A 12,707-nucleotide genomic window follows, 5' to 3' on the forward strand; every position below is an offset into this window, starting at 1 on the left:
TGTGTCAGGGAGCCAAGCACACCCTTCTCTTGGATACAACACTGCCCTCTTGTCTCTCACATTATCTCTAGGGCGACGGAAACATCAGGTACTACGAGATCAGTTCGGAGAAGCCATACCTAAATTACCTGATGGAATACCGCTCTCCTTTGCCCCAGAAAGGAATCGGTGAGCTTGCAGCCATTTTCTTTGCTGGTGATGTGCGATAAAGGGGTGCCCGTGAACAACTGATACGGCAAGAGGCAGCTGGTCATGGGAAGATAACGGGCCTCGGTCTGTTCCTCCTTCCCTTCAGTTTTGTCACAGCTGTGCAATGTGGCTGAGGTTCTTCCTTTCACCGCTTCCCTTTTGCCACCGAGGGAATTTCAACAGAGAACTATTGCTTTACTTCAGGCTGTTCAAAAATACCATTCTAAGAGGCCTTTCTTTTCTCTCTTTAGCTGTGTACAAAGCATACAAGGCCCCCCCCAAAAGAAGCCTGGGAACTGTAGTTTAGCTCTTCACAAAGCTACAGTTCCCGGCAGAGTTCCCGGGGGGGGGGGGGAAGCAGTGTCTTTTAACTGGGCTTTAAACACATGGCGTTCATGAAGCTTCCATCTGAATTTGCAACTGCACCATAGAGCGACCATTTTCTGTTCCAACTAACAGACCTCCTTCTCTGGGGGTGCAAAGGGGAGGGATTGCTTGGCTATAGCCCAGCCGAATCCTCAGTCTCTTTAAACAGCCCCCCAACTGCAGAGGAGGAGGTTGTAGCCGTTGGCATTTTCTAGTTAAAACGCTCAGCAGAAGTTGGAAGTTAATACTGAATCTCTGTTCGAAGAGCACACTTTGCCCTGGATGTATGTTAAGGTACATGGAGACTCTGAGTTTAGGAAAATAAGAAAGTTACTTTTATTACAGGAAATGCATGTTTGACAGAAAAGATCCTAGTTCTGTGTGTCTAAGGTGGAGGTGCCCTGAGCCATGCTTGCTCTTGTGTTTCAGCAGGACAGACACAAAGGATGTCTGCTCTCTCAAGGAGAAAGTGAAGGAGGAGGAAATGAGTAGGGTGTGTCATTTTAGGGGGTGAATTTAATTTTTGCAAATTTATTCAGTGAGAGGGTCTTCAAAATGTTTTTGGGTGTGAGGAATTCAAACCTGCTATTCTTTTTGTGATCAGACGTTTAGCTTGGTACGTCTATGTTTGCTGGAAAAGCAGAAAAACTGCTTTTGGAAAACCAAAGAATTTTAATTTTACCTTCTGAAAATGTCAGCTAATGCCAAATAATAATAACAATAATAATAGCTACAAGTACTTAGTCGTTTTTAATGATAACTATGCAGTTTTACACAGTTTTACTTCCCAAGCAAAACTGAATAGCTCAGTAGATTAGAGCATGGTGCTGATAATGCCAAGGTCGCAGGTTCGATTCCCAAATGGGACAGCTCCATATTCCTCCATTGCATTGAGTTGGACTTGGTGATCCTCAGGTTCCTTCCAACTCTACAATTCTAGTATTCTAAATTATATTAATGTAACCAAAATATCTTTTGAATCCCCAAGTCATGCTACAACTTTTCAGAACCCCTCATTTTGGAATTTGGGAGTTGCAAAATTCAACAAGCCCTAGGAAATGAGATCAGCAACCCTAAGAGGTCTAACACCCGAGAGAAGGTCACCACCAATTAGGTAGGAAAGGACAGTCTAAAACAGGATCTTCCAAGTTTCCACCCACGCTTTCCCAAGCGAACACATCAGCCTCCACTGAAAGCTGAGTTGCACCCCAGCACTTCTCAACAGTACGGTAGCTCTGGGCTTTTCCTAACGCAAGTCACCTCTCGCTTGCTATCATAGATTTTGCCGCAAAGCAAACGAAGGGTGAGGCAGTGAGACCAGCAGAGAAAAAAACGGAGCAGCTGTTAAAGAGACAGGAGTTTTCCAACTTGTTCCCTGGTGATCCCACATCAGGTTGGAGACAGAGGCAGCAACGTTTAAGAGTTGGATGGGAGGAAAAAATTGCACAGAGAGGGAAGCAGTGTGTTCTGTGATGGTTGGAGAAAGACAAGGTTGTAAGTGCTGAATGGGAGGTAAAGACGTAAGAGGCCAACTCCCCTCCCTGCTCTCTGTTTCCCCCCTCTACAAGTCTCCCAGCATGTTCGTAGAGGAAGAGGAGCAGCTGGAGTTTTAGGCCCCATGTTAAGGACATCATAAGTGCCTCCCTCGATCAGTGGCCCGTCTAGTCCAGCATCCTGCTTTTGCAGTGGCCAACTAGGTGTTGTGGGAAACTTGCAAGCAGAAATGGAGCTCTGCACTTGTGGTTCCTCAAAACTGGTATTCAGAAACTTACTGCCTCCAACAGCAGAGACAGAACATGGCCACCATGGCTAGTGACCGTTGATAGTTTTATCAATGCCTCAATCATTTTGAAACAAAATAATAAATAAAAATATTCCTTCCAGTAGCACCTTAGAGAACAAGTAAGTTTGTCATTGGTATGAGCTTTCGTAAGCTCACACCAATGACAAAATTAGTTGGTCTCTAAGGTGCTACTGGAAGGAATTTTTATTATTCTTACTTTGTTTCGACTACGTCAGACCAACACGGCTACCTACCTGTAACTCGATCATTTCGGCTGCACTTCTCTGAACCTTTCCCAGCTTTTGGAGGTCAGATGGCGAGATCTGTTCACAGCAGGGGTGTCAAACTCAAATTCATCGGGGGCCGCATCAGCAGTTTGGTCACCCTCAAAGGGCCGGTTGTGTCTGTAGGACTATGTGTCCACTCTTTATTATCATAAATTATTGTCACTGCATTCAATTATTACTGTTTTTTGTAATAATGTAAGCTCATTCCCGCCCCCACGCGGATCACATTCCTGCGTCGTGGCGCGTGTGTGGGAGGGGATGTAAACGAGGGAAATTTGAACAAAAGGTGGGGATTGACGGCTTCCCGGGGGGGGGGGGGCTCAACTAAACCTTCGGCAGGAAGGAGAAAGCCACTGCTGGGATTAAAAACCTGCAGATGGAAAGAGGGCTTCCCTCTCCCGCCCTGCGCAACCCAAACCCCGCTAGGCAGGATGCCACACGCTGCAACCCACCCCATGCTTTGGAGAGGGGCAGGAACATGCAGTGCAGCGCCAACTCCCTGCTTTGCTTTTGCATCCTCCCTCCTCAGCGCCAGAGTCCCTTCCCCTTGCGCTGAGGGAGTGCAGCGGATTTCCCGAGGAGGAAGGCGGCGGCAGCCCCAGCGGACGTGCATCTTCACCTCAGAGCTGCTCTTCCCCCCACCCGCGCTGTTGTCGTCTTCGCCGCTGCCTCTCCCTACCGGGACTGCAGGCAGAGGAGGCTTGAAAACCTCCCCCCCCCAAATCCCCCTCCCACCTACTCAAACCGCGAGGCGACTCCATCTGGAGCCCTACATCACGAGGGGCTGAGAGGAGGCGGCGGCAGAGCGGGAAGAGCAGGAACCCGTGCCGTCGCCACCGCCTCCCTCCCGGCCGCCCCCCGGGGAGCAGCTCCGCCGGAACTGAGAAGCCAAAGGGCGGCTCGGGGTGGGGGGCAGAGCAAAAGCCAGGCACCCTCCCGAGTGTCTATGAGGAGAAAATGGGGAAAGAGGGAAGAGAAACCCGGCTCCATCAAGAGAGCGGCTGTTGCGCTTCGCCTACTTCCCCCTCAGGCTCACTCCGCGTCCCTTTTGCCCGCTTGCTCGCCCACCTCCCGGATACAGCCGAGGAGAGGAAGGGAAGCGGCGGGCGGCGGCTCCCCAGTGCCGCCTCACTCGCTCTCGGAGACAACAGCAAAGCCCACCAAAAAAAAATCCAGCGTTGCTCTGTCCCGGCACCAACTTTGCCGGCGGCGCCTGTAGGGCTTTCCTACCTCCTCGGCGGGCTTCCTCCTCCTCCTCCTGCATCTCACTTCCCCGTCTGGCTGCTGTGTCACTGCCTCCCTCAGCCTCATTCGAAATTGAAATTCCCTGGCCAAGGCCGTCAGCGCGGCTCTAGCGCCCCGGCCTCCGCCTGCAGCCCCGCCCCCGGTTTTGACCCAAGGCCAATCGCAGGCTCCAGAACTACTGTCAGCGGTCATTGTCTGCGGCGGCTACGCGGGCCACATGACGAGGTCTGGAGGGCCGGATTAGGCCCCCGGGTCTTGTGTTTGACACCCGTGGTTCACAGTATTCTGAATGCAGTCACACCACAGATTTGCATAACGGGATTGTGGTAATTGCCAGTTTTATGAGCAGTGTTGGCCAGTGCATGTCTAGTTTCACACTGCCATAACACTTCTCCACCCTTCCCCGGTCCTTAGGTTTCATGCCAAAGAGGGGTCTTGATGTCTCTTCCTGCGAGATATTCCGATTCTACAAACTGATCCCGGCCAAGTACCTGATAGAGCCGGTGTCTATGATAGTTCCGCGTCGGGTGAGTGAATCTCTCCTGGCTTTCGCTGGGCGGCTTCTAAGCAGGGCTGCTTTTGGGGGGGTGGGGCACCTGCTCAGAGGTAAGCTAGTGTGCTCTGGTTTCTCTCTGCAGTCTGAATCGTACCAGGAAGACATCTACCCGATGACAGCTGGAGCCCAGCCAGCCCTGACGGCACAAGAATGGCTAAGCGGCAGTAATAAAGGTCAGTGGGACCCAAAGGGCCTGAACCAAAATGATGTCCTCCTGTCTCTGGTCTGCATCGTGTTAACGGCAGACCTAGAGGATCAGGTGAGGGACACACCTGTAGGAGCATTGCTAGGTTTGAGCGGGGACCCTGCGTACAAGCGGCAACCTCCCATATTTCTCACTGCCCTCCCCACCTCCTGCCTGGTGTATCTGGAGACTGCTGGGATAGCTCCGTCAGTCGAGCATGAGACTCTTAACCTCAGGGTTGTGGTTTCGAACCCCACGTCGGGCAAAACGTTCCTTCATTGCAAGGGGTTGGACTAGATGACCCTCGTGACCCTTTACAATTCTATGAAAGGTATGCTCCCCTGCCCATCAGCTGAATGGTAGTATGAGCACACCTTGCTCCCGCTAAGGAGCTCATCATTGAGTTGTTCCTTTGTAGCCATATTGATACCTACCCAAGACTGGACATCAGTGGATGACAGGTATCGGGCAGGCAGATGTGGTTTAGGCAAAACGGCCTCGTGGGCCAAAGGAGGGCTAGCAGGCCAAATTTGGCTCATGGTCTGGAGATTCCCTGCCCCTGCTTTAAGCATGAGCAACATTGAGACATGAAGCTCCAGAAGTGTAGGTCCTGCACTGCTGCAGCGAATGTCTAATGATCACCTGAGACAGTCTCTTAAGGCTCAAGCCTCTTCAAGTCTCCAAGGCTTGAGTCCTTCTTGGGAGTTGCGTGCAGTAGCAGAGGCCTAGAAGGCCTGGATTGACTTTCCTGCTAAGCTCACTGAGTGTCACGGTCTGGTTGGCGGGCGGTTGAAGCCCTGGCTGAGGACATCGGGACCAGAGGCAAGATGGTGGTGTAGAAGCAGGAACAAGTGCAGGGCTGAGGGTCCAGCAGCAGGCAGTCACAGGGTCAAGGAGCAAGGCAGAGGCGAAGGTCTGGGAGTCAAGGAGCAAGGCGTCGGCAAGGCAAAGGTCCAAGGGGCGAGGATCAAGGCGTCAGCAAGGCAAGGGTGCAAGGAGCAAGAGGCCAGAGGCAACCAGGCAGGGATAGCGTTGCTGTGGCAGAGCTGAAGGGAAATGCTGAGCTTTTATCCCTCCCAGCTCCTGCCACCAGGTGCAGTGAGGTATCAAGTGGCCTCACCTGAGTGGCCACTCCTAGCTTCTCCAGCACAAGCTGAGGCAGGCCCCAGTCCTGCAAAGCACTACAGGCCCCAGAGCCTGACTCCTGCCCATACTCCTGACACTGAGGAGCTCTGGTACATGGAAGAATTATTCTCTTTGGGCCTAGCAAAGAAATTGGGCAAAATGGGGGGGGGGGGACCTATGTATAGATACATCGCCCAGGACCGCTTTGAGGGCAAGAGCCCATTGCACTTTGAGGGCTCATTGCACTTTGGCCCTCAAACTGAGGAACGAGCTGCTGGGGCCGATGCAGCTCGTTCTTCCCTCAGTGTGCCGGGCGTTGGCGGCAGAGGGACTTTCTCCACTGCCAGTGGCCCAGTGTGTGGAGGAACGAGATCGGCTTCGGCCCTGCGAGGTGCTGGGGTGAAACAGCCGCTGCTCCGCCAACAGAGCTGAGGCAGATTCGCCCTGGTGCCTTACGGGGCTAGGCCCAATGCAGCTGGTTCCTCCCTCCGCTTTTCAACATCGCAATATAGAACTATATCTAGTGATACATCGCGATGTTGAAACTCTGATATCGCCCAGCCCTAGCCGTGTGTACTTTCTCTAGTGCAGAAATATATCAGTCCTCATAGGGTTCATTACTGGAATGAGTAAAACCTGCTTATTTCTGTCATTCACTGGCTTGGCTCTAAAAACCTCTGTGAGTCTTCAGAGTCTGTTCTGAAATCCTCTGATCTTCCTGATCTTTGTGCCAAATGCTCCTTTCTGTTGCCCGCAGGCCCCATCTTGATGTCTCTGAGACCAGGCTCCGTCATCTTGAACTCTTTGCCGCCACTCCCTGCAAAGGAGGCAACGCTGGAAGCCACGGAGCCTGCCCAGCTCCGGGCCAGGGTGGCAGACATCACTGAAAAGCCAAGCAGGGTGCAAGAGAGATGGGGGTACTGGAAGGCCGAGGAGAGAGGGCCAGAAGACAGGAAAATCGGGCTGTCAAACGGCTTTGATGTTTTTGAGTGTCCTCCGCCCAAAACAGAAAACGAGGTATGATTGTCTGACACGAGAGAAGAAGCCTTGTTGGCAAGTCGAGATGAGCAGCTTAAAGTGGGTGCTTAAGCTGGAAATTGGCTAGCTGGGAGTCCAGAGCAAGGAAAATTCCCCTTTCTCAGGGTGTGCAAAGCAGTACAAGGAGTGAGCTGGGGCAGTTTCACCCGGTGTCTCCGTATATCACACCCATACAGAGCCATTCCACCTCCCAGAACTGAGATAATTTCAATACTCCAGAGCAGGGGCTTCCAAACTGTGGCTGAACTTCATCCATGCGGTCTGTGTTGTGTCTGCTAAGGACGGCAGGCACAGCGCCTGCTTAGAAACTGATGGTCCATCCAGGTGAGCGGGACACGTCAGAAGTGACCATTGAATATTGTGCGGAGGATTAGCAACACAACACAAAAGAGCTGGCAGGAGGGAGCAGCGGGGGAAAAAAGTCAGTGTGGAATTCTAACTGTAATGCAACAAAATGCAATGCAAGAAATGCAATGCAAGAAACCCAGTCAGAGATGATGATGATGATGATAATAATAATAATTGTTATTATTATTATTATTATTACTACCTACTACAGTGGTACCTCGGTTTATGAACACAATTGGTTCCGGAAGTCTGTTCATAAACTGAAACGTTCATAAACTAAAGCGAACTTTCCCATTGAAAGTAATGGAAAGTGGATTAATCCGTTCCAGATGGGTCCGCAGCGTTCGTAAACCGAAAATTCCTAAACCGAGGTGTTCATAAACCGAGGTTCCACTGTACTACTACTACTACTACTACTATTTAGCAGCTGCACTCACCTTTGAGGCTGCCAGGGCCTCTTAAAATGTCTTACCAGAGTCACGAGTTTGGCCACCGCTGATCTATAGTTTCATATAGATGTCAGACGGTTTAAAAAAAATCATGGTGGATATAGATAGCATAGTGACTTGTGAAACCTCTGCTTTCCAGCTGCTGCAGATGTTTTACCGGCAGCAGGAAGAAATCCGGAGGCTCCGCGAAGTGATGATTCAGCGGGACGTGCAGATCAAACAGCTGGAGCTGGAGATCAAAAACCTTCACATGGATTCAGGCAGGTTCTGACAGGACGTCCCTTGGCAGCCTTTGGAAGGCAGTTCAACTCCAGGACAATGGTTGCCTCCAAGTACTACTGTGGGGAGATTTTGCATTAGAAGGACTTGAGACCTTATAGGCAACTCATTGCCTGCCTCAAGTGCCCATTTTCTGGAAGGCAGAGGCCGCTGGGATTCTTACGGGTGCTTTGTTTACTAGCCACCTTCTTCGAACCAGAGAGCAAACTGGTTTGAAAGTGGCCCTAGAGTCACTCTGGGAAGTCTCAGTGGTGAAGGCAGAGGCTCCAGCAGCTCCCCTGTGTGCCCGGTACTTCACTGAGGACCAGTGAGGGCATCTTCCAAGTCCCCGGTGCCCATCTGAGCTTGGCCATGTGGTGGTTTTGACTCGTCCAGGCTGTCCAGCAACGAACTGTTGCAACATGAAGGTGAAGTGGCTCAGGACTCTTCCCTGTTCCCTCCCCGGAGCTGAACAGAGCAGGCTAATTCTACACCGAATTACTTTTGTCTCTCTTGTGGTCAATGATAGTTGGGGGGGGGCATGTCTAAGTCCACTTCCCTTAGTTTTATGGGTTTTCCTTTGCAAATATGGTTGCGCTCAAGAGGTAAGGAGCAAAGAAACGGGAGTCTTTAATCAGTTAGTAAAGGCAAAATCAGGAATGTAGGTTTCTTTGGTTATAAAGGGGAACTTATTTCAAAAGCCAAGCTTTTGAAAGGGATGTTTCATTCTTGAGCCTTGTGAAGCAGACCAGGTTGCAACCAGAGCATATCTGCAGCATACACAGTCATCTTCCAACTTCACCCATAATATTTCCCCAGGAGCACTTCATGCCTTAAACCAACAATAGTCTGAGGACCAATTCTCTGAACTGGCTTCCTTCCAGTTGCCTCAAATTAAAGCTTCCACTAGTTGCTTCTAACCTCGGTCACTGTTCCACTGAATATTGTTGCCAGAATTAACATGGGACATTGCAGGGCAGTGTCCAGAAAGGAGTTCAGACATCCAATTTCCAGCTCATCTTATAGAATATTCCGTCCTTCCCCATTTCATCTGGTTCAGAGCCTGTTTCTATGATTACTTGCTTTTGCAAAATCACAAGGCTCTTCTTTCAAACGGTTTCCCATCTTCTGCTCCGTTACCTATGACCAATGCTTTGCCTAATCTTCCATTGCCTGCTGATTCCCACACAAGTCTATGCAAAACACTGCCACCCACGTAATTCTCCTTCCTGGTCTCGGGCCTGACCACCTGAAATATCCAAAGACTGTGAAGCCCTGGGACAGCGAAGGGATGAGTCTTTGGGAGCTGGGGGGGGGTGAGTCTTCTGGCGGGATACCTTTAAAGCACTTCTCCTTAAGTCCTGAAAGTTAAGACCTGTTGCTGAAAAACAAAAAATGGTTGGGCTCCTGCGATGTCAGGAGCTGGGGCTTGAAGAAACGCAAGCAGCCCTGCTCATAATAAAATCATTTTAAAAAACCCATTGCCCTGGCTACTTCGGGAAAACTCAAGAGTTGTTCAGGAGCGAGAGCAAGGGCAATTCACTGAGGAGCACCCCCTAGTCTGGTCAATGTAACACCTCTGGTGTCGGGGGTTAAGTAAGGCTGGGCCTACAGTGCTCACATTTTTCTATCTAGAGCTAGATTTCCCCCTTCATTCACTTTCCTCATAGCTTCTCAGAAAGACCAATAATTACCAGTTCAAAAATCACTCCAAAGGCCTGCTTTTAATTGCAGCAATCCCCAATGGCTTGATAAAACTGTGCCCAGGCATGCCTCTCCCCATTTTGCTTTTTTTAAAAAAACCTTAGCATTAGATCTGCCAGTGCTTGTTGCTGGGAGTAACGCCTCTCATACCCTACCTATAGAAGCAACAGCACAGTTTTGCCTGGATTGCACCATTCGGATTATTGGGAAGAGGGTTGGATAGTTCCTGTGCATACAAAGTTATCATATCGAGAATCCAGGCTAGCTTTCTCTTGGACAGAACTCCTCCTTTTCTATGTGCATATGCTTATGTAGGGAGAGCATTCAGGCGATTCCCCCACTTCAGTCTGAAGTGGTACAAGCCCAGAAAAGCTGTATTAATTGTGGCTTTGCTACTCTGGTGGTCAGAACAGCGCAAGAGGAATCATGAAACCTGTAGGAAACTCAACCTTACTTGGATACTTTTACACTTTTAAACTCACCTCTGAATATTAAAGAGTATTTTATACCCATTGCTCGTGGACTTTTATCCAATCCTTTTAAAAAACTAGTGTCTCCACGCATTATTCCAGATGGCTGTGATCTATTAGGAACTTTTAATAGTCATGGTGGCTGTCCATTGGACAGTCTAGATCATGTTGTCTCCCAAATGTGACTAGCTATTATGTTCGCAATCAGGGCACAATGGTGATATCCACCCTCTACCGCTAATCTCAAGAGATTTTCTCTCTCTTGCCCACTGCCCCTAAAAAAAGCCGAGTGATCAGTTTTATCTAGCTGTTGCTAACAGTTTATTGTTGCAGTCCAACAGCATGAGACTGCTGTGTAGCCTTTTTGCTGGTTGGCAAGGGGGACTGAATCCAGGTTCCTGTTCCCTTATCCCAAGCAACTGATGAGCAGGGATCCAGCATTTATTTTTCACACACACACCAGGATGGGACTAGGGCACCATCCATGCAGAATCCGTTGGCACAGGCTTATACCTCCATGTAAGGATACATGTGCAGATAGTCTCAATCAGGATGGAGAAAAATGACACCTTGTGATTGTTAGTCATACTTAGGGTAAACTCATTCATATAAATGGACAAGTCAATTAATTCCAGTGGGTCTACCCTGATTATGACTAATGCTGGCTACCACCCCCTGCAATTTGTGGGATTGCTCTCTTTCCTTGTTTACAATGCAGAATAAATTATTTAAAGTAGTAGTCAGCTAAAGCAAAGGGAAAGTTAAGTTTCAAAATGCATTTTTAAAGTGTACCTTTAAATTATTTTTTGCTTGTTTTTATGCATTTTATCTGATCAACAGACAGCAATGTTAGCCATTTATCAAGGGGATTCCTCAATCCTAAATCTACTTGAAAAAAAATTACTGCATTATGTTTACTGATAACCTTTCAGAAAATGAGTAATTCAGCACTTGAAAGTTATTTTTTAACGTATCACTTCTCTGTTCTATGTAAACCTTGGAGATAGTACATTTCAAAGCAACGCTTTACTCATGTATGTTGGAGAGAAATGAAAAGAAAATATCTATACAGTAATAGCAAACTGGTTACGCTTTATTAAACAGTGCCTAACTATATTTAATGATTGACAGTATTCTTCAGTTTTTTTGTTATCTTCATTTAAAAGGAAGTAAAACATTCAGAATACAATTGGGGGGGCATACCTGAAAGATATTTGACTGGTCACAATTGCACAGGGAGTGATCCAGCCAAAGTTAAACACTCTTAACAGCTGATTGGTTTCAGTAAGAAAGTGGATTCAATGGGATTCAATCCTTAATACAAAACAAATATCTAAATGTATCACTCTGATCCAGTTAGATTCCATGCCAGCCATGCAAGCAAGTCCACAAAAAACTAGTAGCCTACTACAGTTTTTACTAGTGCTACTGACCATGCGTATCAGTGCAAGTAATCTGTGGCACATCAACAATATGAGAAATACACACTTTGTTCTTATATGACTGACAAGCTGCCTGTCCATGTAGGCACAGCAAGATGGGAAATCATATCACAGTTTTACATAGGTTTCCCACCTACTTGGGCTGGAATCCCATCAAATACCTCTTTGAGAAAGAAGAGTAGGGAAGCTGGCTTCAGTCTCCTCCCACCCTGTCAAAACAGCCAATTTTTAAAAAACATAGTTTCAAGTTGTTCTGTTCTACACATACATGCAGCCCCAGGTGGTTTACAGAGGCTATCAAACCAGGAGCCACTATCCTTGGCTGGAAGATATCCACATAACTTAAAAAGAAACTCAAAATGGAGTAGTAATTTTCTATTCACAAGCACCTCTATCCTTAAATTGGCTGGTACCCAACATATATATGTGATCTAGTATAATCACTAGCTCCTGTGATATACTGTAACCAAGGAGTCTCTACTACAATTCCAGGGGAGCACAGAATGTGACAAAGGGCACAGAATCCCGCTTCCTGAGAACCTCAGCTTTCAATTAAAAGCAAGAGACAGGCCACTAGGCCTAGTGCCTGCAGGTTATGTTTTGTAACTACAGGTGCCTACAGAATCTCATCTACCAGAGAGGTAGCTAAATATCTCCCATGGTCAGTAGGTGAAGTTTCAGTGCGCTACAGAAAGCTCCTTGCCCCTCCGTTACTTGCAAAACCAAAAATGTCTACACAAAACTGCATACATTTGCATAGTTTATACAGGTTATAGAATGCAGCTTTTGATTTGGAATCCGATTTTCAGCATATACATATCCTGGGCAAAACAGTCTCCTTTATTTACTGTTGCTGTATCTATCACTACCAACAGCATATAAATATGAACATTAGTTCCAAAGAGATGTCTTTCCTGATTTATTTTTTGTCCCTTAGCCACCGGATCCCTTTCAACTCTTTGATACAGTTAACTTCAGAACAGAATGACGTGAAAGAGCCACGTCCAATTATGTCTAAGCACAAACAGAACAAAGATTTCTACTCCTCACACCCTTGCAGCCCCCCAACCTGCTGTGGGGGGGGGGGTTGGGGAACTCTCTGGGACACATTTGGAGAGGCATGGGGGGAAATACAGGTGGGAAGAGAGGAAGGGTCCACTTGAAGACACATTGGATGCCAGCAATTCTCTGCATTTAATTCAATCTGAACTTGGAGGCAAGGTCATGTTAGAATGCCTCACTACATAAGAAGTAGGGATATCC

At 48.1% G+C, this 12,707-nt stretch overlaps 1 protein-coding gene across 3 annotated transcripts in view; it reads left to right on the forward strand.

Annotated features, from left to right (window-relative positions):
* CORO2A (coronin 2A) overlaps nucleotides 1-11,118 on the forward strand; it is a 62,347-nt gene extending 51,229 nt beyond the window's left edge. For all 3 annotated transcript variants that reach the window (XM_035097497.2, XM_060269064.1, XM_035097498.2), the window contains exons 8-12: nucleotides 72-168; nucleotides 4,285-4,397; nucleotides 4,509-4,599; nucleotides 6,493-6,752; nucleotides 7,710-11,118. In XM_035097497.2, coding sequence (XP_034953388.1) covers nucleotides 72-168; nucleotides 4,285-4,397; nucleotides 4,509-4,599; nucleotides 6,493-6,752; nucleotides 7,710-7,841 — 693 coding nt within the window. In that variant the 3' untranslated portion in view covers nucleotides 7,842-11,118. The remainder of the gene's footprint in view (nucleotides 1-71; nucleotides 169-4,284; nucleotides 4,398-4,508; nucleotides 4,600-6,492; nucleotides 6,753-7,709) is intronic.
* Nucleotides 11,119-12,707: the final 1,589 nt, after the last annotated feature.

The sequence above is a fragment of the Zootoca vivipara genome, chromosome 16 (assembly GCF_963506605.1).
Source record: "Zootoca vivipara chromosome 16, rZooViv1.1, whole genome shotgun sequence".
Lineage (NCBI taxonomy): Eukaryota > Metazoa > Chordata > Lepidosauria > Squamata > Lacertidae > Zootoca > Zootoca vivipara.